At 44.7% G+C, this 27,712-nt stretch overlaps 1 protein-coding gene and 1 long non-coding RNA gene across 7 annotated transcripts in view; one reads left to right on the top strand and one right to left on the bottom strand.

Annotated features, from left to right (window-relative positions):
* The window catches only part of LOC310693666, a 321,657-nt gene that overhangs the window by 237,003 nt on the left and 56,942 nt on the right, over positions 1 to 27,712 (bottom strand). Inside the window, exon 3 of one of the 3 annotated variants that reach the window (XR_014519294.1) lies at positions 4,307 to 4,685. The exons of the other annotated variants lie outside the window; for them this stretch is intronic. This is a non-coding gene — a long non-coding RNA (uncharacterized lncRNA). Of the gene's footprint in view, positions 1 to 4,306; positions 4,686 to 27,712 lie in introns of those variants that run through there. 3 annotated transcript variants of the gene reach the window in all.
* Positions 1 to 27,712, top strand: part of MYO5C (myosin VC) — a 54,932-nt gene that overhangs the window by 14,632 nt on the left and 12,588 nt on the right. For all 4 annotated transcript variants that reach the window (XM_083475530.1, XM_083475531.1, XM_083475529.1 and 1 more), the window contains 23 exons: positions 786 to 1,051; positions 2,549 to 2,630; positions 3,242 to 3,382; positions 5,220 to 5,345; positions 6,228 to 6,311; positions 6,561 to 6,695; positions 7,486 to 7,583; positions 7,954 to 8,040; positions 8,125 to 8,236; positions 8,444 to 8,655; positions 11,368 to 11,533; positions 12,570 to 12,716; positions 13,409 to 13,573; positions 14,852 to 14,945; positions 16,510 to 16,573; positions 18,190 to 18,370; positions 18,742 to 18,835; positions 19,285 to 19,348; positions 19,470 to 19,550; positions 22,477 to 22,657; positions 24,059 to 24,152; positions 25,188 to 25,251; positions 26,661 to 26,829. In XM_083475530.1, the coding sequence (XP_083331656.1) occupies positions 786 to 1,051; positions 2,549 to 2,630; positions 3,242 to 3,382; positions 5,220 to 5,345; positions 6,228 to 6,311; positions 6,561 to 6,695; positions 7,486 to 7,583; positions 7,954 to 8,040; positions 8,125 to 8,236; positions 8,444 to 8,655; positions 11,368 to 11,533; positions 12,570 to 12,716; positions 13,409 to 13,573; positions 14,852 to 14,945; positions 16,510 to 16,573; positions 18,190 to 18,370; positions 18,742 to 18,835; positions 19,285 to 19,348; positions 19,470 to 19,550; positions 22,477 to 22,657; positions 24,059 to 24,152; positions 25,188 to 25,251; positions 26,661 to 26,829 (2,907 nt within the window). The remainder of the gene's footprint in view (positions 1 to 785; positions 1,052 to 2,548; positions 2,631 to 3,241; positions 3,383 to 5,219; positions 5,346 to 6,227; positions 6,312 to 6,560; positions 6,696 to 7,485; positions 7,584 to 7,953; positions 8,041 to 8,124; positions 8,237 to 8,443; positions 8,656 to 11,367; positions 11,534 to 12,569; positions 12,717 to 13,408; positions 13,574 to 14,851; positions 14,946 to 16,509; positions 16,574 to 18,189; positions 18,371 to 18,741; positions 18,836 to 19,284; positions 19,349 to 19,469; positions 19,551 to 22,476; positions 22,658 to 24,058; positions 24,153 to 25,187; positions 25,252 to 26,660; positions 26,830 to 27,712) is intronic.

The raw sequence follows: 27,712 nt of genomic DNA, 5'->3' as shown, positions 1-27,712 counted from the left end.
GCCCATAGGGAAAATCGTCTTGCGAAGCAGCTCAAAAACGGAAAACCCTTTTGTCTAGCGGGTTTTCCGTCTTGCGAGGCATTAGTCTTGCGGGGCACCACTGTAATGTGCACTTCTCTAACCATGTCTGTGGGTGTATTATATTACCCCTCATTAAAATAACACTAGGTTCTGGACTTAATAAAATGTGAGGATTTAGGCCAGGCATAGGCAAACTCCGGCCCTTCAGATGTTTGGGACTACAATTCCCATCACCCCTGACCACTGGTCCTGTTAGCTAGGGATGATGGGAATTGTAGTCCCAAACATCTGGAGGGCTGGAGCTTGCCTATGCCTGATTTAGGCAGTGGAGGCTGGTCCATTAGGGCAAATGGGGCATTGATCCACTAACCTCAGCCAATCCCCAGCTGCCTGTTTTCTTACCCAGGGTGTGGCACTGCTTGTCCACTTCTTCCACCTTATTCTCAGTGTTGCCTTTATAGTATTTAGCAAGGAGAAGGATGGGGACTGTACTAGACTTAGATGACTCTTCCTGTTATTGGCTCTGGCTCCACCTAGTGTTGGCCTCCCTGTCTTCTGCCCTACCAAATTTCATTAGGCACCAGCAACCACTGGGTTTAGATATCTGATGTGGAAATTTCATTGCTAGCCTGTCCTCCTCCTCCCCACCACACCCAGCTTGGATGTTGTCCTATTACTATTACTAAAGTACGCAGCATTCTGAAGCATGACTACCTTATTATTGAAACCCTGGTTACTGATTCTTTATTTCTTCTTTTTCAAAGCTGGATGACAAACATCTCCACATATTCTGTGACCTCCTGGATTTAGAAAGCGACAAAGTGGCACGGTGGCTGTGCCACAGAAAAATTGTCACCACCTCTGAAACTGTAGTGAAACCCATGACAAAACTCCAAGCCCTTAATGCCCGTGATGCGTTGGCAAAAAAGATTTATGCCCACCTTTTTGATTTCATCGTGGAACGAATTAACAAGGCACTGGAGTTTTCTGGCAAACAGCACACTTTTATTGGTGTTTTGGACATCTATGGGTAAGATGGTTATTTCTGAGAGAGAGAGAAAACTGCACGTTTATTTACTACTCTGTCTTATTTCAGCAAATGATTGGAAACAATCTCTTGTAGAATGGAGGAATGAGATGCTGGAATACTTTGCTGGGAGGGCCTATTGATAACTGAAGTTCTTAAATAATTTTTATTAACAGGCTAATCAAATCACATTAATTCCAAATCACATTAATTCCAAATTACAGATTTAAACATTTTTAAAATTTTTGTTGGGGGTACCCATACTTCGAGCTCCGAAAAGGATCCAAACATCTCTCTTGCTGCTGCTTTAATATACACAGTTCTGTCCAAATAATATTCACAGTTCTATTCCATCTTCTCTTTGTTGTTTTCCTCATCTTCTTGTTTTCTTTATGATCTCTGATAGTCTCCACAAGCGGGTTGAAAACAAACGTTGTTATATCCTGTGTGGATTTTACACTCATCCAAGAGCCATATCAAAATAGACAGACATCATTTCAACACCTCCGTACAAAACGTTTCCCACAGTCTGTCCTGATTTCCACAGGCCTGCCACTCTCATAAATTTTCTCAGAGGGCCCTGCCAGGCCGATCTCACATTCTGATATAGTAACGAGCCATAGTCCTCCTCCCCCTCAGTCCTCCTGCGGGCAGGCCTGCCATAACAATCTCTTTTTATGACTGTGTCACAAAGAACTTTCTTTCCTTTCTCGATGTTCCCATGAGGCATATCTTTGATTAGTAATTAATTTCCACACAGTTCTTACTCCTCCTGCTTGTGATCAGTAATCGCGACGATTCTTTCTTAGAGGGGAGGGTTATTGGGTACTCACATAAGACAAAAAGAAAAGAAAAGTCCCCCCCCTTTTCAGTCTCGCTCCGACATACCAATCCTTTGATGATTCATCTTCTTGATTTATTGTTGAATCCAGCCCGTCGCTCCACATCCCAGAGATCCCGTTAGTTAGCAGTCTTTACTCCCGATCTTTACTCGAAGTATGTGCATTTGCTTCTTTTCTAATTGTTTATTTCGAGCTGATGCAGCCAGCATGCGATCAGAGACAGTGTCCGGGAGAGCCGGACCCACACAAGGGCTTTGTGCCTAGTGCCCTCACCCCCTTCTTTCGAATCCAGGGGTGATTTATGGCCACAGCAGGCAAGGCAGTGTTCCCCATTCCCTTGGGCAACAAGGGAGGCTGCATACTCCCATATCAGCCTCTTAATTACCTCGTGTGAGCTGGAGAGATGTTATTGTTGGCCATCTTCCAATGCACCCCTAGCGGCCCCCCGATAACTGAAGTTCTTGAGGCAGTATATAATTAAAATAGGCAATGGTGCACGATTTGCTAGCAAAAGTTCAGAAAAGTTTCTCCCCTAGTTCTCTGATGCTCAAACTGCCACCTGAATCTGCTGGCATGGAAGCACCAGATATTAGTCCCTCACAGGCCAAGGCTTCATCAAATAAAGATTAATAATTACATTTCCAACCATTTATTTCAGATTTGAAACTTTTGATATCAACAGCTTTGAACAGTTTTGCATCAATTATGCCAACGAAAAGCTGCAGCAGCAATTTAACCTGGTATGATATATCTTATGGATATTAGTAATTAGAATTCTTTAAAAAAAACCTGTTTACTTTGTGAGTAACTTCTAGGAACTTTAAAATTTTAAATTCTATTTCAGTCATTCTTATATCTAATATGCAACACCTCAAATAAACATGGAGCATGTTTTCTGTTTCTGAACAGCTGTCATTATAGCGCAAGGTGGCCCAGCATGGTGCTCTTGAACTAACAGGAAATTTCTACCTAAATAATTCTCAGTGCATCTTTTCTAAGGGTTATTGTCTACAAGGAAGAAACTTCCAACTAGTATGCCCGAGATTGGCTCATGCTGCCATGGCTATTGATTTCTTATTTGCATACTGTATTAACCTTATGAAGTATTTTTGCTCATTTGTTTTACTTCTAAAAATCTCTGTCTTTCTTGAAGATAACTTGGTAGCTCCTTCAACACAGGTATTACATGTTGTCAATAGCCAATGCCTGATAGCAACCTGTCTGCAGAGTTCTGCACCAGCTCCAGCTTCTGAACCAAACATGTTACATAGAGTCTATCCTCAAGTTTGCCTTTACTTGAAACAAGCTGCCCTGATTTTGTTGTGATCATATATGACAATGTCATTATTAGCATGTCTTTAAACTTGAACAAGAAGAATATATGAAAGAAAATATCCCATGGACGCTCATTGACTTTTATGACAACCAACCAGTCATTGATCTTATTGAAGCTAAAATGGGCATTTTAGAGCTTCTGGATGAAGAATGCCTGGTAAGTTTTTATTCTGTTTCTATTTTGCTGTTCTCAGTATAGTTGCTGTAGACCTACATCTTTGCTTTATTTTCTTCTTTTCTCCTCTTTACGCAACATTTATGCAGCCATGTCGGCAAGACGTCTTATTAATGTAAGAAAGAGTTCAAATATTTCTTTTTAATAAGCCTCTTTATACTTGTGCTGGCATACTCTCAAGTAAAAGGCATACCCTCCAACATTTCTCTGATGAAAATAGGGATGTTCTATTCCATCATCATCATCACCATCATAATTTTATTATATATACCCAGCCTGGGTTGCCCCAGCCACTCTGGGTGGCTTCCAACATATAGAAAAACATAATTAAACATTTTAAAAACTTCCCTATACAGTTGTACCATTGGAGTTGAATGGAATCTGTTCTGGAAGTCCATTCAACTTCCAAAACGTTAAAAAATCAAAGTGTGGCTTCTGATTGGCTGCAGGAAGCTCCTGCAGCCAATCGGAAGCCACGGAAGCCCCGTCGGACATTTGGCTTCCAAAAATAGTTCACAAACCGGAACAGTCACTTCTGGGTTTGCAACGTTCGGGAGCCAAAACATTCAGGAACTAAGCTGTTTGACTTCCAAGGTGCAGTGCTGCCTTCCGATGTCTATTAATAATAATAATAATTTATTATTTATACCCCGCCCATCTGGCTGGGTTTCCCCAGCCACTCTGGGCGGCTTCCAACTGAATATTAAAAACAGTACAGCTTCAAACATTAAAAACTTCCCTAAAGAGGGCTGCCTTCAGATGACTTTTAAAAGTAAAATAGTTGTTTATTGCTTTGACATCTGCTGGGAGGGCGTTCCACAGGGCAGGCGCCACTACCGAGAAGGCCCTCTGCCTGGTTAAAGGTTGTGTAGTTACTTATCTCCTTGGCTCAGGGGTCGCATAACTCCATACCCTCCAACATTTCTCTGATGAAAATATAGGTGTCCTAAGGAAAAGCAAGGGGCACGGGTGGCGCTGTGGGTTAAACCACAGAGCCTAGGACTTGCCGATCAGAAGGTCGGCGGTTCGAATCCCTGTGACAGGGGTGAGCTCCCGTTGCTCGGTCTCTGCTCCTGCCAACCTAGCAGTCCAAAAGCACATCAAAGGGCAAGTAGATAAATAGGTACCGCTCCGGCGGGAAGGTAAACAGTGTTTCCGTGCGCTGCTCTGGTTCTCCAGAAGCGGCTTAGTCATGCTGGCCACATGACCCGGAAGCTGTACGCCGGCTCCCTCGGCCAATAAAGCGAGATGAGCGCCGCAACCCCAGAGTCGGCCACGACTGGACCTCATGGTCAGGGGTCCCTTTACCTTTAAGGAAAAGCAGGACATTCTGGGATCAAATTAGAAACCAGGATGGCTTCTGTAAATCCAGGACTGTCCTTGGAAAATAGGGACACTTGGAGGGTCTGTATAAGGTACTATACACAGGCTAGCCTATAGGCCATGTCAGGGCCAGAAGTTTGGAAGTGAATTGGGAAAATAGCAGGCAATTCAGGAAGTTTTCAGGGGTGGGCAATCTCAGGGTTCAGTCTGTGCCTGAGGTTGCTTACACTGAGAAGCCAGGCCAACGGTCACAGGTTTTGTAGGACAATGTGAAATCCTGTGACCCCTGTTGACCTGATAAGCTGACCATCTGCAGCAGTGGAGCTTAGCTCCTTCCTCTGGGAAGCTATCACAGTAGTTCAGAAAGTAAGATGCTTGGGTGCTGCTACTGGGGCACCCAGCTTGAAACCACTTTTGCCTTGCAAAACAGCAGCCCCGTTAATTGAATAATTGGCTAAAGTTATTTTGCACATCGCGTTTCACTTTTTTTTTGCAGTTACCTCAAGGAACTGATGAAAACTGGCTCCTTAAGTTATATAACAATTTTGCAAACAAGAATCCACTCTTTGAAGAGCCAAGAATGTCAAACTCTTCTTTTATAATCCAGCACTTTGCTGATAAGGTAAGGTATTCCTCTTGCCAAGGTGTTGCAAGCTTCCCATATCTGGATATAATGCTTAGAGTGTAAAATGCCTTCTATAATCTAATGAATGTGTTTGCCTGTATAGTATGAAGTATACAGCAAACATTCTGGAAAATGAAGCAGTTTGCTTCAGTTACCTCCTGATTTACAAAGACAAAACAATTGACAATATGAATTATAGATGTAAATGTGGATGCGGTGCTCCCCAGCCTGTAACCATGTTTAAGATAACAGGTATGGCTTATTATGGGATTGTGTTCTGACTCCCTCCTCCCTTCACCTGGAAGCAGGCTTTGATGTTATTTCTGCAAATGCTAACCCTGGTTAATGCTAATCAGGGCCTGCTTCTAACCCAGGATTTTAAACCAGGGTTTGAAGCAACATTAATGAATATGTAAATGATGATGATACAGATGAAAATATATCTTGCTATTTTGCTTTGTGTATAGCTGGCTCAAAAACAGTTTAGTATTGATTTCATCTATGTAATGTCTACTGTAAGTAGTATGTAAGTAGGTTTGAATTCACTTCCCTTTACTGTAAACTGGTGTGTGAACTTCAGATGAAGGATAGTATAATAAAATAAAATGAAATAAAATAAAAAACAAAACAGTATTCATGGTGGGTGAATGCGCTGCTATGTTAGGAACTTGGAATTGCTGGATCTGGCAATATTGCAACTTTCGTGGATGAAAATGGTTGGCAGTCAGAGCTAAGGCCTTTGTGTTATAGCTTAGGCAACTTCCTAAGTCTTATTTTCTGTTAATGAAGCTATGGATGTGGATGTGGCCTTTTATCAGCTTGGGTTTCTATAGCTTTACATGTTTCTTAGCAATTGTTGATTTCACCTTTCTCACACAGGTGGAGTATAAAAGTGATGGATTTTTGGAAAAAAATAGAGACACGGTATATGAAGTATTAATTGAAATCTTACGAAGCAGCAAGGTTTGTAAATAACCTGTTCTATTCCTTCCTACTAATGAAACCGGTACATCTGCTGTCATATAGTATTTAAAAAGATGCTCTCATCTATTATTACATTCTTGAAATAGATAAAATGGTAGCCGAGATGCAAGTTCTTGTTTCCGTTTAGATATTCTTTCTAAACATGTTTTCTATTTATAGTCACCTTTCCTATTAGTAACAAATGAATATATGTAATAACCATCGCATGCAACTGTTGTTTCTCTTTAGTTTCGACTATGTGCAAACTTTTTTCAAGACAGTCCAGTACCTGTCTCCCCATTCAGCTCGGTGATCAAAGTTAAGTCTGCAAAAACAGTGATCAAGCCACCTAATAAGCAGTTCCGTACAACAGTTGGCAATAAGGTATTTTTAGATTCCTCTTAATGAATGATGAGCTATTACTGCATTTATACAGGCGGCAACCCTTTTGCCTGGGGGTTCTGTTCCTGGCCTCTGTACGCGTTGGCAGAGCATGAGCCCACTCTGTCCCATTACCCCCCCCCCCCGTTTCCCCAGTCCCCCTGTTCTGCTCTCTTCAAGGTCTCCAAAAGGTTGTTGCAAATCCAGTGGCGGAGGAAGCCACTCAGGCGCCTGGGGCGGCGCACCACAGGGCCTCCAGAGTCTGCCTGTCTCCTCCCACTCAGCTGCCCTACAGCTGGGGGTGGGGAGGCAGCGGGCGAACCATTTGGGCAGCGCGGAGCCTGCACGCGCCCAAGCCACCACGTCTCCCCCAGGAGAGACGCGTGGCTTGGGTGAGCTGCAGGCTCTGCGGTGAGTGCCACCCAGCATTTTGTCACCCCCCTCAGTGGTGACACCCAGGGTGGTCCACACCAACCACACACCCCTTCCTCTACCCCTGTGCACATCAGTGGGACAGGCCTGTATTCCATCTTTCTTTCAAGAAGCTGAAGGCAGTATACATGGCACTGGGACAGGCTTAAGCAAGAGGGAGAGATCAAGGGGATGATAGAGAGAATACAAAAATGCCCCCCCACCTTTTCAATCAAGTTTACCAACTCTTTCCTAGTTTGTAAATATTCAGTGGAGTTTTGTGATCTATATTTTTGTCTGTCTGAAAGCCCCTTCTCAAGTTAGTATTGCATTGTTGTTTCGTTCTGAAGGTTAAAGCAGTCAATGTTTTAATATTTTCTAGTTTCGTACTTCCTTATATTTACTAATGGAGACACTTAATGCAACCACACCTCACTATGTGCGATGCATCAAGCCAAATGATCAGAAGCTAGCATTTGAGTGAGTATTCAATTGAAATATACTCTTTGCTTTAACGGAGATGTGTTTCAGTATTACACTGAAGATGGATAGTGTTCTGCATGCCAGTTGTTTATTAGGCAAAATCCCCCCCTTTTTAATTGTCGCTTTTAAAGTGGTATGGGTAGGAAATCTACTTTCCATAAAATTTCAGGTTTATTTTTCATAACTTACTCTTTGCTGGAATGGGGCTTTAAAAAATAATTATTACCAAAATAAAAATAAAAATTATTACATAGAAACTTCACTACGTCTGTTAAAATAACCCACCATGATATATAGGCTATAGAATTAAAGGACTTAATAATTCATAAAAATGGCAGAAAATAACTGTTTTATTTGACTCCCATAGGTTCGATTCTAAAAGAGTGGTTCAGCAATTGCGAGCTTGTGGTGTTTTAGAAACAATTCGGATTAGTGCTCAAAGTTACCCATCTAGGTATGTAACAATCGCTGCGGGTTTCAATGATTTTGATTTATATCAATTTAATTCACTAGTCCACCTGCTATTTTTATTTTATAGGTGGACTTATATTGAGTTTTACAGCCGTTACAGGATTCTCATGTCTCAGCATGAACTCTCTCTTACTGACAAGAAACAAATTTGCAAGATTGTTTTGCAGCGGCTCATTCAGGTCAGAGATTTTGTAACAATCAGTTATCCAAGGTGACAGGCTTCCATTCATATTTAATCACCCAGAATTCATTTGTCATCTGTAAATGAAAATACATTCTTGGTCTCAATATTGTACTGTTCCTTCATGACGACTAGAATTAAACATTTGTATCATGTTGCAATAGATTTGAAATAAGTTTAACAAAGCCTTTTTTGTTTCTCCCAGGATCCAACCCAATACCAGTTTGGTAGAACAAAAATTTTCTTCAGAGCAGGGCAGGTTGCTTATCTGGAAAAATTACGGTCAGATAAGTTGAGGCAAGCATGTATTGTGATTCAGAAGAATGCCCGAGCTTGGCTGCAGCGGAAGAAATTCCTCCATATCAGACAAGCAGCAGTTATAATACAGCAGTACTTCCGAGGACAACGGACTGTACGGTAATTTCAGGGACTAACCTAGTCAGGGGTTTGTTTAAATTTTTTTTCTGAAGAACGTAAATATGTGGAAGGACTGGGATAATGCCTGGGATTCATGTCCATCTATTTATAGGAGAAGTTCTCATTTTCATATTTACAGATATGAAATCTAACAGAATGCTTCTAGAATATGTTTCAGGTGCATTCGGCTAGCTCCAAAAGGGTGCCTTAGCATCTTCTACGTGGGAAGTGGGAACCGCTGTCCCGTTGGTGTGCTGAAGCAATAAGAATAATTTATTATTTATACCCCGCTACTCTGGGCTGCGCCCAACAGAATAATAATAATAATAATAATAATAATAATAATAATAATAATAATAATAATGTGATAAAACATCAAACATTAAAAATTTCCCTAAGTATGGCTGCCTTCAGATGTCTTCTAAAAGTCAGATAGTTGCTTATTTCCTTGACATCTGATGGGAGGGTGTTCCACAGGGTGGGCACCACTACTGAGAAGGCCCTCTGCCTGGTTCCATGTTTCTTCATTTCTCACAGTGAGGAAACCGCTAGAAGGCCCTCAGAGCTGGACCTCAGTGCCCAGGCTGGATGATAGGGGTGGAGACGTTCCTTCAGGTATACTGGGCTGAGGCTGTTTAGGGCTTTGAAGGTAAACACCAATACTTTGAATTGTGCTCAGAAATGTACTGGGGGCCAATGTAGGTCTTTCAGGCCCAGTGCAGCCGCTCCTAGTCACCAGTATTGCTGCCGCATTCTGGTTTAGTTGGATTAGTTGTAGTTTCCGGGTCACCTTTAAAGGTAGCCCCACATAGAGCTCATTGCAGTAGTCCAAGCGGGAGATAACTAGAGCATGCACCACTCTGGCGAGACAGTCTGCGGGCAGGTAGGGTCTCAGCCGGCGTACCAGATGGAGCTGGTAGACAGCTGTCCTGGACACAGAATTGACCTGCGCCTCCATGGACAGCTGTGAGCTGTGAGTCCCAATCTTTGGGACAAGCAATGTTTCCCTAGGCCCTCATGATCAACTGGTATAGTCATAGGGCCAGTCTGTTTTCCAGACAGTAATCTGGGAGCCGGCCTTGCGTTTCATTGCAGAATCTGACCCTCATGGGTAGATCAGGCTCTGCAGTGAAGTTGCTGCCATCCAGTAGCACCTTCATAGTTGTAGAGCAGATTGAAAGAGTGCCCATCCTCAGGCTGGAGGGTTGGTCCTGAGGTTCTTTCAAGGGGGTGGAGCCTGGATGAAGCAGTCTGGAGGCGGAGGAGTAAATGTCCTCATCTGCTCCCAACCTTGTTGTTCACCTGGAGCTATCCATGGCCTTGCCGCTTTCCCCATGGTTTCCATCATTGACCCTAATGGTCTGACTCCATATAACACAGCTTCCTCTGTTCCTACGAAATCTGCCTTCAAAAGACTTTTCCTTTGCTACCAGGCTTGAGTTCAAGCCAGAGATAGGTAAAGGTAAAGGGACCCCTGACCATTAGGTCCAGTCGTGACCGACTCTGGGGTTGTGGCGCTCATCTCGCTTTATTGGCCGAGGGAGCCGGCGTACAGCTTCCGGGTCATGTGGCCAGCATGACTAAGCCACTTCTGGCGAACCAGAGCAGCGCACGGAAATGCCATTTACCTTCCCGCTGGAGCGGTACCTATTTATCTACTTGCACTGGTGTGCTTTCAAACTGCTAGGTTGGCAGGTGCAGGGATCGAGCAACAGGAGCTCACCCTGTCACAGGGATTTGAAACGCCGAGCTTCGGATCGGCAAGTCCTAGGCTCTGTGGTTTAACCCACAGCGCCACCCGCGTCCCTAAGCCAGAGATACAACAGTACAATCTCCTTTTGCAGGTACAGATCAGGATGCAAAAGAGGAATCGGGAACACACTATGTGTGCTTTACAGCCAAAAGTTGTCACCATAGGCTGCAAAGAAAAAGGCCCTCAACTTTTGGCTGCAAAGGAAGATTCAGTAGCACCTTCCAGTGAGTTTCCAGTTCTTCTTTCCTGAAGCTGTGGCTTGAAGGTTTGCCCCAAATGGCCTGGCAAGCCTGATTAAGCCCCCAACCTGGATATCCCTCATTTCTGGTCTAGAACCATGAGGGCCAATTGGTGGTTGGATTCTGCCCCTGAAGGAGTTTTATCTGGCCCCCGGTGGCTCTACCATGCTGTGGTAAAAGGTTTGTCAACAATTTCAGTCCAAAAAAATCTTTTAAAAGTGTTTTCAGGTAGTAAGAAATAGAGATATTCTACACCATAAAGGAAGATCACCTTTGGGTTTTGCAGTTACATTTGGTGCACTGCCAAACTGGGTGTGTGTGTGGTGCTTTTTCAGGCTATGGGGAAGGTGCCTGTGAAGGTCCAAGATCCTAGGAGGTTCTGGGAGATTCCTTTGGGAGTTCTTAGCCAACTGCCTCAGGCTTAATGGTCACCCCATCTTCCACTGTCTTCTCTGAGCCCCAACGCTGCTCCAGCTCCTCATCTGGTGTCCCCACAGCCTCAGTCCCTGTGTCCAGATCACTGCTGAATACAGGGGTCATGACAATTGGTCCCTGAACCGTAGCTTGGTCTTGGCTACACTGATTGACGGTGGCTCTTCAAGATTTTAGAAAGGAGACACCAGGCATTGAACCTGCAACCTTCTGTGTGCTCTTACCACTGTGTAGCTCTTACCACCAAGCGATGACACAAATACTAAGGGTAATTTAATTTCTCTTCAGACAAGCTATAACTGCAAGAGCCTTGAAAGAAGCATGGGCAGCTATCATTATCCAGAAGTACTGCCGGGGATATCTAGTACGTAGGCTTTGCCATCTTATCCGTGTGGCTGTTTTGACAATCCAAGCTTTTACTCGAGGCTTTCTGGCAAGGAGGAAATACAGAAAGGTACAAATAATTCACCAAATAATCTATATATTAGTTTCCTGTTCAGTGAAGAAATAAATATCTACGTCTGATAGGGCTGCTTCTTTTATAACATGTATATTTCTTGAAATATTGGTGCAGAATTGCAATATGACGTCTGTCCTCAGCTTCACCGCCGTGAATTCTCAGTACGTTTATGTGTTGGTCAGAGAAACTCCACCACTAGTACCCAAATGAGCATGCTATACCGTGATGGCTAAGAGCATTAGCTGTGAACCAGGAAGTCCCCAGTTCAGATTGCACCTCCCATAGGAAACAGTGGTCTCCCCAACTCAGCCTTCCAGTTAGCATATGGGAATAATAGTAAATAATAGCAATATTGACCTACATTCTAATTATAGAGCTTTTGTAAGAATTACTGAGATAATGTATGTCGAAGCACTTTGAACCATGTGGAACCCTGTATAGCAGCGCTATAATAATTATGCACAGCCTTCTTTATGGGGTATGTGTGTGTGAATGAACTAGTAAGCCAGAGTTCTTCTACAGTGACACATGGTCTGTGCTTTTATACCACCATGTGCCATGTGAGAAGCAGGTGAGGAAGTAGCAGTGAGGAATTATAAGCTGCATTTGGCCAGTAGGGTTGTGGCATCTTCGTTGTTCACCGTACAGTGACTGCTTAAAGATTTCTGCCTGAGTACATTCTGGTTATACAGTGGTACCGTGGTAGTCGAATGCCTTAGTTGTCTAACAAATTGGCTCCCGAACATCACAAACCTGGAAGTGAATGTTCTGGTTTGCGAACATTTTTTGAAAGCCGAACATCCGATGTGGCTTCCGAAGCTCCTGCAGCCAATCAGAAGCCACGCCTTGGTTTTCAAACTGTTTCAGGAGTTGAACGGACTCCCGGAATGGATTAAATTTGAGAACCAAGGTACGACTGTATCTTCTTGACTATACTTTGCTGAATTCTTCAGTGCATATTTGTCAAGTGATAAGAAATTCCCTGAGCAATTGTTAAACTACTAGCTGTTCCCTCTAATTTCTTATAAAGATGGTGGAAGAACAGAAGGCTTTGGTCCTCCAAAAATATGCTCGAGCCTGGCTTGCTAGACGCAGATTCCAGAGCATTCGCCGTTTTGTATTGAACATCCAACTTTCATACAGGGTACAGCGGCTGCAGAAAAAACTAGAAGACCAGGTAATTAAAAGTGTTTGTTATGCTTTGCATTAATTTTATGTGCATTTTACTCAAATAAAAAGTTTCATTACCTAAACTAAATGATGATTGATCCTGTGGGCAGGATATTTCATTCTTTTAATCTGGCCACCCCTATCCATTGTGACCATCTTCTAATGCTCTGTTCTGGAAGCCCCCTGCCATCAGAGGTTAGGCAGGGGGCAATCGGGGGGCACAAGGCCTTTTAGGTGATAGTTCCCTGCCCTACAAAGATTCATATCTTCTGCCAATAATATTGCCATCTTAGTGTCTAATGAAAAGAGCTTTATTTGCCAGACCATTTGATTGCTGGTGTGTTGTTGTTGTTGTTGTTTTGTTTTGTTTTGCTGCTTCTTTCTGTGTTAAGGACATTCCTGTCATTTTTGGGGGGCGTAAATCTTTTGGATTTCAATTTTGAACGGGGCTTGTTTATTTTACCAGTGGTAAATCAAAGCAACTACTCTAGGGCTGTATTCAATGTTGTCTGCCCTCTAGCATAAGAGCTGTTGTGCTCGAAGATTGCAGAGTTTAAAGGTTGAACGGCAAAGGAATCCCTTGTTTTCCATTGCACATCAATTTCTGCCAGCACAACAAGTATACCGCTAAGTGATTTTGACTTAGCTCTATGTTTCTTACAACCCTGTAATACTTTGCTGATTTTATATTTATTTTAGAATAAGGAGAATAATGCTCTGTTGGAAAGATTGACCACTCTAGCCTCAAATCACTCCAATGGTATAGAAACAATTCAGAAGCTTCAGCTGGATCTTGAAAAATTAGCTGCGCAAAAGAAAATGTCGGAAGAAAAAGAGAAGAAGCATAGAGAAGACTACGAACAGGTTACTCTTTAGGGGGCTTACAGTGGTTCTGTTTGCATGTAATGCTAAATCAGAGCTGCGGAAGTTCCTGCCTGTGGGCCAGATCTGGTCCACAAGCTTGTTTTCCCAAAGCACAGCCACCTGCACCTAACACCTTAAGTTTGCTAGGGAGAACTTGATTGTGTAGCCAATCCTTACAGAAAGCCGTTTTTGCTGATGCTATGCTTGGGGCTTGGGAAGCACTGAGCACAGGGTTTGCAAAGCCCTTTGTGCAGCACTTCCTCAATGCCCAGCAGCAGCCAGCTGGTTGTCAGGTGTTTAGGAAGTCTTATGCAAAGTGCTTTGCATGCCCTGTGCGCAATGCTTCCCAAGCTGCAAGCAGAGGGCTGGCAAAGAGGATGAACCACAAACGGTGCCAGCTTCAAATGAGCCCCCTTCAACCAATTAGTTAATGAATGTTAAACAGCTGGTTTAACTAGAGTTTGTGGTCAGTCACAAGCTTTGATTCATTCCTAATACCATGCTGAGATTAAGGGAAAGTGGAACTAAATGCTGCTGAACTCCTTTCGGCTGCGTGGGGAAAGGGGGCAGGATGAATTTGACAGTCTCGGTAAGCTCAGGGTTGCTCCAGCTTGAATCATCTGGTCCAACTCCTTGCAACGCAGGAGTACGCGGCTGTCCCATATGGAGATCGAACCTGAAATCTTGGTGTTATCAGCACCATGCTCGTGCATGTAGTTTAGTGCTACACGTGAACTTCGCCAATAAAATAGGATCTCAAGAATTACTGTGACAACAAGCGGGGCTGGAGTTGGGGATGATGATGTGCTTTGGAGTAATCATGCATTAACTGAAATCCGTGAGCGCTCTAAAGGATATAAAAGGTAAAGGGTAAAGGGACCCCTGACCATTAGGTCCAGTCGTGGCCGACTCTGGGGTTGCGGCGCTCATCTTGCTTTATTAGCCGAGGGAGCTGGCGTACAGCTTCCAGGTCATGTGGCCAGCATGACTAAGCCACTTCTGGCGAACCAGAGCAGCGCACGGAAACGCCGTTTACCTTCCCGCCGGAGCGGTACCTATTGATCTACTTGCACTTTGACGTGCTTTCGAACTGCTAGGTTGGCAGGAGCTGGGACCAAGCAATGGGAGCTCACCCTGTTGTGGGAATTCGAACCACCGACCTTCTGATCGGCAAGTCCTAGGCTCTGTGGTTTAACCGAGAGCGCCACCCGCATCCCCTAAAGGATATAGTATGTGTTTTTTAACGCTTTTTCTCCCGCCATTACTTTTGCCTTGCAGAAGGTGTCAAAACTTGAAAACCGCAACTCAGAGCTGCAGGAGCAGAAGAAGCAACTAGAAAAGGAACTTAAAGAGAAGAATGAGGAAATGAAAGGTGAGGTGATTCAGATCACATCCATTAGTTACGCTAGCTTCATTGTGGCAAGCAGAAAAAGAACACTAAAATATTGCCCCTGAGGAAGGCATGCTATCACTTTTGTGTTTTCAGTTAAACTGGGTTCTGCTCCTTTTGGAACATTGCTTGTGCCTTAGATTTGTGGTGCTTCTTCCTAGCAACGAACCAGATGCACAAAGAGTGACTTTCCAATGATGAACAGAATGTGGCGAGAGGGAAGTAGTATTTGCTGTGCCCCCAAATAAACAGTGGTGCATTGAATCCTGCCCAACTAATTAATAATAATAGCCATCCATTACAGACTTGGTCTGTGGTCACAATCCACCACAGAGTTCTCTTGAGCAAGCCTATTGAAAGGAATGGGAGCTGTACAATATAATTTCCAGATAGACTGTACCCCATGATATTATGCTACCATTTTAGGGCTTTGTGCCAAAGTTGCTGGCAGGTACACCAGTCAAGATCCTCAGGATCTGGATGTTTATTTCACTTATCATTTGCAATATGGTGCCTAACCTGAAAATTACCGTATTTTTCGCTCTATAACACGCACCAGACCATAACACGCACATAGTTTTTAGAGGAGGAAAACAAGAAAAAAAAATATTCTAAACGAAACAGTGGATGTATGATTTTTGTGGTTCATGCTGTGGCCACAGACATGTGATCTGACAGTGAGTTTGGAGTAGCCCAATGCAAAAATCCTGAGGATCCATGTGGATCCATGCTTTGTAACCACGTTTTTGCACCACTGCGACCCCAGGCAACAGTGGGTGCGTGATTTTTTTGGTGCAAGATGTAGCCATGGACATGCTATGTGATCTGATGGTGAATTTGGGGTGACCCAGTGCAAAAATCCTGAGGATCCATGTGGATCCGTGCTTTGTAACCACGTTTTAAGTGGGGAGGGAAGGAAAAGCACTCAAGGGACAAGGAGCATGCATGGGGTGTGTGGAGAAGGATGCTGCTAATAATGCTATTTAGCGAGCTGAGTGGGGAGGAGAGAGGGACAGAGAGCCTGCTTGCTTTAAAGGAGCCAACCGGACAGGAGCCGCTTACACTCGTGTAAGCGGCTCCTCTCCTCTCCCGCTTTGCTCCTTTAAAGCAAGCAGGCTCTCTGTCCCTCTCTCCTCCCCACTCAGCGGCTCTTCTCCCACTTTGCTGTTTCAAAGCGAGCCAAGGAGGAGGGAAGGAAGGGGAACCATGGATCCTCTGCTCACAACTGCAGCAGATCCCCCCGCCACCCGTAGGCATTCGCTCCATAACACGCACAGACATTTCCCCTTACTTTCTAGGAGGAAAAAAGTGAGTCTTATGGTGCGAAAAATACGGTAAGTTTACAGTAAGCAGCATTTTGGCTACTCAAACCTTGCATGACATCTGTCCTATCTTATGTTGATTTCTGTGTGAAATTATCCATTTACAGTTAAAACTCTCTAAAAATTTGCTTATTAGTCTCTAACTTATGTGTGTGTTTGATGATTTCATGGTTTTATTTTGCATATATTTTTTAAACAAACAAACAAACATTGTCTCTCTGCAGAGAAAATGGATGACCTGACAACACAGCTCTTCGCCGACGTTCAAAAAGGAGAAAGGCAACGGATGTATGAAGTGTTAACTTGTGACTTTAAAGTGCCGTTTTATTATATTGTCTGATTTTGCTTGAACTGTAAAGGAATTAAGTATTTATTTATTTATATATATACCCATATAATAAGCAGATAGTTATATTCAGCTAAGTTCTAATCAGAGTTGGCCCACTGAAATTATCGGATCTAAGTTAGCCCATTAATTTCAGTGGATTTGCTCTTGACCCTGACAAGGGATATAACCCAAAGAATCTAGATGACTTGGATCCTAATGGAAGTTTGTGCAAGGTGTTTTCCTATTCTCTAGGTCCTTGGAAAAGTATCTCCAAAAGAGCCAGGGGCTCCCCTAACTAGGGTAGAATCGGGTGTTGCTGGCAGAGGGTTGAATCACCAATAATAATAATAATTTTATTATTTATACCCTGCCCACCTGGCTGGGTTTCCCCAGCCACTCTGGGCAGCTCCCAACAAAATATTAAAAACATGATAAAACATCAAGCATTAAGAACTTCCCTAAATAGGGCTGCTTTTAGATGTCTTAGAAGACTGATGTTGCATAGTCCCGGTGGCCACTCCCGGTCACCAGTCTTGCTGCCTCATTCTGGATCAGTTGTAGTTTCCAGGTCACCTTCAAAGGTAGCCCCACGTAGAGTGCATTGCAGTAGTCTAAGCAGGAGACAACTAGAGCATGCACCACTCTGGCAAGACAGTCTGCAGGCAGGTAGGGTCTCAGCCTGCGTACCAGATGGATCTGGTAGACAGCTGCCCTGGACACAGAATTGACCTGCGCCTCGATGGACCGCTGTGAGTCAAAAATGACTCCCAGGCTGCACACCTGGTCCTTCAGGGTCCACACCTGCCCACCCCACTGTCTCCCCGAAACAGTACTAAATACAGTTCCATAATCGGAAAGTGGCTTCTTAATTGAGCTCTGTTAATAGAGAGTAAAGGTAAAGGGACCCCTGACCATTAGGGCCAGTCGCGGACAACTCTGGGGTTGCGCGCTCATCTCGCTCTATTGGCCCAGGGAGCTGGCGTTTGTCCGCAGACAGCTTCCGGGTCATGTGGCCAGCATGACTAAGCTGCTTCTGGCGAACCAGAGCAGCGCACGGAAATGCCGTTTACCTTCCCGCCCGAGGAGTACCTATTTATCTACTTTTACTTTGATGTGCTTTTGAACTGCTAGGTGGGCAGGAGCAGGGACCGAGCAATGGGAGCTCACCCCAACGCGGGGATTTGAACTGCCAACCTTCTGATCGGCAAATCCTAGGCTCTGTGGTTTAACCCACAGTGCCACCTGTGTCCCCTTCATAGAGGGTACATCTACCTAATTTTGGAAGCTTCTATTCACTACCTGCATTGCATCCCATGGTGTTCAGGAAGGGTTCCCGTGTTATTCAATAGGTATTTAGGAGGCAGGGGAGTTGGGAAAGTTTATGGCTAGGCTGTGTATATGTGTATGCACCTCTCTGTATGCCATGTCTCTGTGTATTTGATTGCATATACTGTAATAACTTCTATTTATAAATATCTGTTGTTTTTTATTAAATATCATAGCAATTTGTTTGTACTTAGAGATATGTGAAGATCAACAAAGTTGTGGCCTTTTCTGTTGTTGTTAATCTTTGCAGGATGCTTGAGAAGAACTACCAGAACCAGAAACAAGACTATGAAGAAAAGATGGACTCACTCAAGGAAGAAATAAAGTTTCTCAAAGATGAAAATGATCAGCTGCAAAAGAAAGTCAGGGAAAAACAGCAGATTGAAGATGGCTTAAAAATGGAAGTAGAAGAACTTTCAAACCAAGCAAAGGTATAGTAACAGACCAGTATTAATTGACCACATGTGGGGTTTTTTTGGGGGGGAGATTCTTTCCTACATAAGAACGACATTTTTGCTGAGCTAAGCTATGGTTTGGCTTATGGTTGTATCCGAACATGCGCTCTTGGTTTGTTTTGCTCCAGACAAGCCACAAGCTGTAGTCAATATCGTTCTTGGCTTATCTATCATTTTTCTTGTGAATGCATGCTGGTTTATCACTTAGCCGTGATTTGACTGTGCAAACTGGGTCTTAGATGTCAATGAGGCATGCTCTAGACTGCAGCCTTGTCTTCATCTCATTTCTGCCATTTGCTTTGCCCCATTGAATTGTGCTTCATTTTTTAAATGTTTAATGAACTTAGACAATCCCTGAACTGCATAAAGAAATTGAACTGATTCAGTCTCAAAAACTGGATGTGGAGAAGCAACTACAGTGCCAAAAGCGTGAAATGAGAGGTAATTCTGTAAATATTTCTCATTCAAGTGGGTAAAATATATGGGAGATCCATGGGCCTGATTCATGCATTCTTCCACTTATTCAAGTTAAGACACTGGCTGTTCCATAATATGAAGCAGGTTTAGAGACTCCCCCCTCTCCTTTGTTACCTTTAAAGGGAGATCTAGCTTTAAATCCTTATTTTCTTTGGTGAAAACTGATACTTTTCAATGCTGTTTTCGGTGTCTCTTTGAGAGTGGGAAACAAGCTGAGTCCTTTTGTGGTACCTGTGATCTTTTTGACACAGTGGCTGCCAGGCCATCAGAACAGAGTTAGTTTGGTTCTGCATCAGTTTAAACTCATTGATGCTGCAAAATGAGTTCTTGCAGTGAAACAGTAAATACAGTTTATACAGCCTTTCTGCTAAAGTGGAATTTCAGTGTTCACTTTACATTTTATTTTTTCCTAGACAAGTTGTCAGACATTACAATGCAACTCCGTGAGAGCTATGACTTCGCAGATGTAAGGAGCAGGTACGGATATAGTCTACATAGACCCTTTTTAAAGTGCAGTTTTGAAATTTATTTTCCTAAATCACATGCTTGCCGGAGATTAGTCCTCCCATCTTTGTTTCCTCTTCTTGTTTTGTAACAGATTGTCTACTGAAGATTTGGAACATCTAAATGAAGATGGGGAACTTTGGTTTGCTTATGAAGGCCTGAAAAAGGCCACAAGGTTAGCTTTATTACCTGTTGTTTGCAAATGGTTTTGATTTGAAGGTGCCCCCAGTCCAAAAAAAAAAAAAAAAAAAAAAACAAGCTCAGCCTGTATTCTTGCAGTATTAAATCATCTGGTACCCAGGTGAGGACAGCTTTCCGGGTCATGTGGCCAGCATGACTAAACTGCTTCTGGCTCAATGGGACACCGTTATGGAAACTAGAGCGCACAGAAACACCATTTACCTTCCCACCACAGCGGTATCTATTTATCTACTTGCACTGGTGTGCTTTTGAACTGCTAGGTTGGCAGGAGCTGGGACAGAGCAATGGGAGCTCACCCCATCGCGGGGATTTGAACCGCCGACCTTCTGATCGGCAAGCCCAAGAGGTTCAGTGCCACTGCGCCACCCACATCCCTGCTGTTCATCCAATGGTGTTCTGAGAGGAGAAAAGGCTACTGCCTTGGCTGGGGAAAAAATTACAGAATTTATTGTAGTCCTGTTTTGTGATACATGTTCGAAAATGACTTTTATTTATCACCGAAAGGACTTAGTTTGAAACATTTCATTTCAACAGTTCACATGTAAAAAGACTGGATTCACTGTTTTATCTCACCTTCCCACTTTTTAAAATAGTGTATATTTAGCCTGCGTACATTAGGGGTTTGGTGCAATGGTCTTGTCTTAAACCCTTTCCAACCAACCGACCCTTGAGGAAAATTTTAAAAATGGGAAAAAAGGAAAGGGGTCATTTCATATGGACTGAGAAACCACCCAAATCGTCCCTGATGCAGCTTTAGAGAATGTAATTTAAATTTCAGCATTTTAAGACTGATCAACTTTTTTCTAGTAGTATAGCATTCTAAACCTTTTTGGTAGTACCGTATTTTTCGCCCTATAGGATGCACCGGCCCATAGGACGCACCTAGTTTTCAGGGGGGGAAATCAAGGGAAAAAATATGATTCCCCCCCCCCCCTGCAGCTCTGGGAGCAGCGGGCAGTCTGCACGCAGCCTGTGTGCTACTCCAAGACTTTCTTCCTGCTTTTGAGGGAGGTGGTGGAATTCCCCCACCTCCCGCAAAAGCCCACAGGAGCCGCGCGCGACTCCTGCGGGCTTTTCAACCAGGAGGGAGAAGGGACTGAAACGGCCAGTCAGTCCCTTCTCCCTCCTTGGGGAAAAGCCCCCAAGAGCGGCGCACTCTTTAAAGGCTGCGCGGCTCCTACGGGCTTTTCTACGAGGTGGGGGAATTCCCCCACCTCCTAGAAAAGCCAGCAGAAGCCTCGCTGGCCCTTTAAAGAGCGCACGGCTTTTGCCTGCTTTTGCGGGAGGTGGGGGAATTCCCCCATCTCCCGCAAAAGCCCACAGAAGGGAGAAGGGACGGACTTGGACTGTCAGTCCCTTCTCCCTCCTTGGGGAAAAGCCTGCTTTCCCCCACTGCCAGCCTCAAAGCTGGGTTGGAGAGTAGCGGGAAGGCGTCGCGCACCTTCCCACTGCCCCCCATCCTCTGGGGCTGGCGATGGGGGAAGCGCTGCTTTCCCCACCGCCAGCCTCAAAGCCGGGTTGGAGAGTAGCGGCAAGGCGTGGCGCGCCTTCCCGCTGCCCCCCATCCTCTGGGGCTGGCGATGGGGGAAGTGCTGCTTTCCCCACTGCCAGCCTCAAAGCCGGGTTGGAGAGTAGCGACAAGGCATTGTGCGCCTTCCCGCTGCCCCCCATCCTCTGGGGCTGGCGATGGGGGAAGCGCTGCTTTCCCCACCGCCAGCCTCAAAGCCGGGTTGGAGAGTAGCGGCAAGGCGTCGCGCGCCTTCCCGCTGCCCCCCATCCTCTGGGGCTGGCGATGGGGGAAGCGCTGCTTTCCCCACCGCCAGCCTCGAAGCCAGGTTGGAGAGTAGCGGCAAGGCGTCGCACGCCTTCCCGCTGCCCCCCATCCTCTGGGGCTGGCGATGGGGGAAGCGCTGCTTTCCCCACCGCCAGCCTCAAAGCCGGGTTGGAGAGTAGCGACAAGGCATTGTGCGCCTTCCCGCTGCCCCCCATCCTCTGGGGCTGGCGATGGGGGAAGCGCTGCTTTCCCCACCGCCAGCCTCAAAGCCGGGTTGGAGAGTAGCGGCAAGGCGTCGCGCGCCTTCCCGCTGCCCCCCATCCTCTGGGGCTGGCGATGGGGGAAGCGCTGCTTTCCCCACCGCCAGCCTCGAAGCCAGGTTGGAGAGTAGCGGCAAGGCGTCGCACGCCTTCCCACTGCCCCCCATCCTCTGGGGCTGGCGATGGGGGAAGCGCTGCTTTCCCCACCGCCAGCCTCAAAGCCAGGTTGGAGAGTAGCGGCAAGGCGTCGCACGCCTTCCCGCTGCCCCCCATCCTCTGGGGCTGTCAATGGGGGAAGCGCTGCTTTCCCCACCGCCAGCCTCAAAGCCGGGTTGGAGAGTAGCGGCAAGGCGTCGCGCGCCTTCCCGCTGCCCCCCATCCTCTGGGGCTGGCGATGGGGGAAGCGCTGCTTTCCCCACCGCCAGCCTTGAAGCCGGGTTGGAGAGTAGCAGGAAGGCGTCGCGCGCCTTCCCGCTGCCCCCCATCCTCTGGGGCTGGCGATGGGGGAAGCGCTGCTTTCCCCCACCGCCAGCCTCAAAGAGCAGACTCTCCTGGCTTCAGCGGAAGCAACGCGAAGCCTCTGGAGCGCTGGCTTCGGAGGCTTCGCGCTGCTATCGCTGAAGCCAAGGAGCCTGCATTCGCCCCATAAGACCCACACACATTTCCCCTTCATTTTGGGAGGGGGAAAAGTGTGTCTTATAGGGCGAAAAATACGGTATGTTTGCTGGTGTTCCTTCTGTCTACGTGAATTGCAGTGAAAGTGCTTTATTTTTTTACATTACATGGTTCTTGGTCTTAACAGGATCTTGTGTCAAGGATCTTGTACTGTTTATTTTACTGTTTGTATGCTTCCCTTCTCTCAACAGAGTATTGGAAAGCCATTTCCAGTCTCAGAAAGAGAACTACGAAAGGGAGATAGATGGTCTCAATTCTAAAACTGAACATCTTAGTCAAGAAATAAACCATTTGCAGAAACTGTTCAGAGAGGAAAATGACCTCAATGACAGTATCCGGCTCCAAGTTACCCGACTAACTTCGGAAAATATGGTGAGGACTGAGTATTATTGAATTTAAAAACATATTGTGGTAGCAAGCTTCTGAATATAAACAGGGATCCTGTTTAGCAAAAGCAGCTACTGCGGAACATAATTATGAAGAATCCACCCTCAATGGAGTTACAAATTGCACATATGAAGAGAATTGTAGAGTTGGAAGGGACCCTGAGGATCATCTAGTCTGACCCCCTGCAACGCAGGAATATTCAGCTGTCCCATATGGGAATCGAACCTGCAACCTTAGCATTATCAGCACCAGGCTCTAACCAGCTAAGGTATCTAGGCATTTGCAGCTTGGGACCAGAGAAGAAAATAAATATACTAAAAACTTTTCAAAAAAATTAAGCCAAATGTGACTCTATTTGATTTTAGTCTTATCGCCTTTTATCTCCTTTTGGGTCCAAGTAATTCAACAATAAGCCCCTTCCGACATAAGGAGGAGGTGGTGTTGCGGGCTCACGTCCCCAACAATCGCGCGGGGCTGGCTGCAGCCCCGTGCGATCAGGGGAATCCTCGGGCCGTGTCAGCCCAGCGCCAGCCAATCAGCTGACTCTGGGGGTGTGGCCTGGGTCGTTTAAGGCCAGCGCGGCCCCAGGATCTCCCCTTTTCGTCCCAGCTCCCAATTTGACAATACTGTTTATTTCAACAATACTGTTTATTTGTCCAACAGGGAAGTTCCTGGACACACAATGAGCAACTAATAAGCTATAGTCCTGTCTCAGAAGTTTTGTTTGAACTGACACACATATTACAGAGGAGATAAGCAATATAAGCCATGCTATCTGATGTCTGAATGAGGGCATAGGTAGGCGCTTGTAGGTTTAGTCTCATAGGAGACTGGAAAAAAAAGAAAAGACCCACAGAGCCATTGGCCCAAGCTAGGAGGGAAAGGCTTGTTCGAGCTTCATAGCAATTGATAGCTCAGTCAGTATGAGCCTCTTAATCTCAGGGATGTGCATTTGTTGGGCAAAAGATTCCTGCATTGCAGCAGGTTGATCTAGATGACCCTTGTAGTCCCTTCCAACTCTTAGAATTCTGTGATTCTATGAAAAGTCCGTAACAGGTATTTGAATCTAGAAGAGATCAAAATCTAGGTTTGTGCAGGCCTTGCAGTAAAAGCAGCAGCTTCTAAGGACATCTGTTGATTGCTCATGAAATTTGTCAGTGACCTAAGAAGGATTCCTAGTATTTGAAGTTGCAGTCAGCCAATTAAAACACAGGCATGTGGAGCTTCCTCCAGATAGGAGGCTGCAGTTCTCCCAGTCAGATGAGTTCTGGAGTAAATGGGAAGGAATATTCCTTGCTAATGCTTCTAGAATTCCACAGTTCTGACATACAACATTGATGCAAGAGGTGAGTAGCTTCCCTTTAATATTTTCCCCTTTCTCTGAAGATGATCCCAGATCTTAAGCAGCAGATTGCTGAGCTTCAGAAGCAGAAGACGGATCTTGAAAACCGTCTTCAAGAAGAAGCTGCAAAGAATAAAGGTAATTTTTCAACTAGGAGTCATTCCATTTTCGATTTGATAAAGATAGCAACAGGATTTTTTTTTCCTTTATGGTATATAGTGCAGCTCACTATAATTACTTATCTCTATAGTGAATTCATTAAGTACATAGATTATACATTCAGGTAGGTAGCCGTGTTGGTCTGAACAGTAGAAATATATTTTAAAAATTAAAAATTGTCCAGTAGCACATTAGAGACCAACTAAGTTTCTTCTTGGTATGAACTTACATAATCCGTTCCGGAGGTCCATCCATAAGTCGATCTGGGTCGCTGGTAGAAGCACCGTTGTGTGCATGCGCATTCGGCGGCAGCGCACTTCTTCGCACGTGCAGGCGGCGGCCGCTTCTGCGCATGCGCAAACGGCAGAAGCCGTTTCTGCGCATGCACAAATCGTAACAGACCCGGTATTTACTTCCGGGTTTGCTGCGGTCGCAACTTGGATTGGGCCCAAGTAGAGGCGGTCGTAAGAGGTTCTACTATATCAGAATTATACGCTGGAACGTTCCAGAACTCTTAAATGCATTATTGCTTTTTTGGGGGCTGCTGTTGAAATGGCCGAAGAATCATAAGACATAAGTATCCATTATGGGTTTTTTTTAATTCTGTAAGTTTTTAAAGTTTAATTATTTAATTATTAATTATATTTCCTTTTTCTGAGGTGTTTTGTATTGTTTATTATAACTCTTGCAGTGCCATTCATACTATTTCATATATTCAATGGAAATTTGTGGAAATGGTTGTGGCTTCTGGCTAATTTTAAGAATGTTTTACAGTCTAGCTTTCATTTTAGCATTGCTTCACCAACTGATTTCTGACTGACATGTTCAGTTGGAATCATGTTATCTCTGTCCCTAAACAGGGACAACTCTATTATAAAACAGGACTTTTAGATGGATTGTGTATTTTATAGTGCAACTTTGTATATGAGAACATGGATAATCTTACTGTAGTAAGGCCTATAACTCCCAGCGTAGGTTGGTTTAGTAAAATTATGTTTATTGTTATTATTGAAGAGAAAATGGAAGAAAGGGCAGATCTGCTGCGTCATAACCAGGAAAAAGAAGGAACACAAATAAGGTAATCATAAAAAGCCTCTGAAAAATGTTGGGCATCGTTTGAGTATTTAATTTCACGGAAAAGGAGGTAACGCTCCAAAATCAATATATTGGTTTTTAATAAGAAACTGAAAATGCTACATTTGCGAAAAGATTGCCAGCCTTTGAAACAGCCCATATAGCTGCCCCCTTAACTGCCCTTTGATTTGCAGCAGTTAGAAAAGTGATCACGAGCATGTTTAGTTCCATGCCATGAAAACCTTCACTTGCCAATTTCTACGGAGGAGTCCCCTTTTAAAGGGAGGCGGGCAGGCCAAACTGGTTTAATTTCTGACCCGTCGGCAGTTCTAGCTTCCAGGTAGGCTGAAGACAAAGTGCAGATGAGCTTCAAATGAACGGAAAGTCGGACTTGTGAGCTATTCTCAGGTTAGCACATGAGAACATCCACTTTGTGGGTTGTGCCACCTGGTTGCCTGCACCCACATTCAATATAAAATGCCTCAGTGGAAAACTCATTTGGCAGAAGAGTCTGACAGCACATGCTTTCATCCTAGGTGATCCACCTGCTCAACACACCCACTCTCACTTAGCTTAATATGGATGACTGAGATGCAAACCCGAGAATGGAACATGGATTCATTTATTGTGCCTTCTAGGTTATCATCCTGAGCCACAAATGACCTCGCCCTTCCTACAATACAGGGCTGTCTATGATCATTGAGGCTAGCGTCTCCACGCCCATCGTTCTACCCGGACACTGAGGTCCAGCACTGAGGGCCTTCTGGCGGTTCCCTCACTGCGAGGAGCCAAGTTACAGGGAACCAGGCAGAGGGCCTTCTCGGTAGTGGCGCCCTCCCTGTGGAACGCCCTCCCACCAGATGTCAAAAAGAACAACAACTACCAGACTTTTAGAAGACGTCTGAAGGCAGCCCTTTTTAGGGAAGCTTTTAATGTTTGATGTATCACAGTATTTTAATATTCTTTTGGAAGCCGCCCAGAGTGGCTGGGGAAACCCAGCCAGATGGGTGGGGTATAAATAAATAATAATAATAATAATAATAATAATAATAATAATTATTATTATTATTATTTAGTAACCTCACACAACTGCTCCCTTCCTCCTCTCAGGGGACTGAGATGTGTGGCCTCTGGTCTGCCATTCACTCCTAGGTTTTTGTAGCTGTTGTCTTCATGCAAACTCTGTTTCCGATTGTGCATGGTCATGAATGGAAAACTGAGGTGGAAAGCAGAGGAGGGAAGGAAAGTTAAGTCGCACACAAGTTAAGTCCAAGAGCAGAGCTCACAACGTGGTTGGCTCAGCCTTCTAACCTGAAACTGCCCATTCATGATAAGTGAACCAGTGTTCCATTTTGTAGCAGCTCTTTGCTTTATGCACAGGGAAAGAATTAATACATTTTAATGCCTTTTTAGAGTATTGCACGTTCAAAATGAAATACGCACGAAGGAAAAAGAAAGGCTGATAGCCACACCTGACGAGCTTCAGGACATAAATGATCATATGGAGAAGCAACATGAAGGAGAGGATGAAACCAAGTACAAAATGTGGCAAGATATGGCATATCTTACTACAGAAAATACGGTGAGGAAGGAAAATGCTCCTGGTAATGGATTATTTTAAGCCTATGCATGCTTACTTTGAAGTAAGTCCCACTCAATTCAATGGAACTTACTCTCAAGTAAGTGTGATTGGGATCATAGCCTTATTGCCTTAAAATCACAAAGAGTTTCAACCCTTTGTGATATGTTGTACAAAGGGGGGGAAACCAATTTGAGATTCTATATTAAAATGATTTTTAAAAGTGGGATGAGAACATGCGTCACTTGGCTCTTTTTCATAGTTTTTCACGAATGTGGCTAGTTGGGATGCCAACTATATGTTGAGCTCATTCCAAAGCTCTCTTTCTTCTGCAACTCGTATTATACAAAGACACCTTGCATAGGAAAAGAGTTGAGTGAGCCCACAGATTGGGAACTGCAGTTTAGTGTTGATTTCCCCCCTAACAAATTTAAATGTTCAAACATTTTTAAAAATAATTTTATAAGTTACACGAGGCTAAGACATTCAGGTTCTGCAAAGGCAAGCAAGGCAACAATAGCCTGGTCATGATGGCTGTGTATATCTCTAATATTTTGGGCTTGCCGATTGGAAGGTTGGCGGTTCAAATCCCCACGACGGGGTGAGCTCCCGTTGCTCTGTCCCAGCTCCTGCCAACCTAGCAGTTCGAAAGTACATCAGTGCAAGTAGATAAATAGGTACCGCTGTGGCGGGAAGGTAAACAGCATTTCCGTACTCTCTGGTTTCCGTCATGGTGTCCCGTTGCACCAGAAGCAGTTTAGTCCTGCTGGCCACATGACCCAGAAAGCTGTCTGTGGACAAACGCTGGCTCCCTTGGCCTGAAAGCGAGATGAGCGCCGCAACCCCATAGTCACCTTTGACTGGACTTAACCGTCCAGGGGTCCTT

This window comes from Podarcis liolepis (assembly GCF_965112155.1).
Source record: "Podarcis liolepis genome assembly, chromosome: 14".
Classification (NCBI taxonomy): domain Eukaryota; kingdom Metazoa; phylum Chordata; class Lepidosauria; order Squamata; family Lacertidae; genus Podarcis; species Podarcis liolepis.
This window is presented reverse-complemented; position numbering and strand designations above follow the sequence as displayed.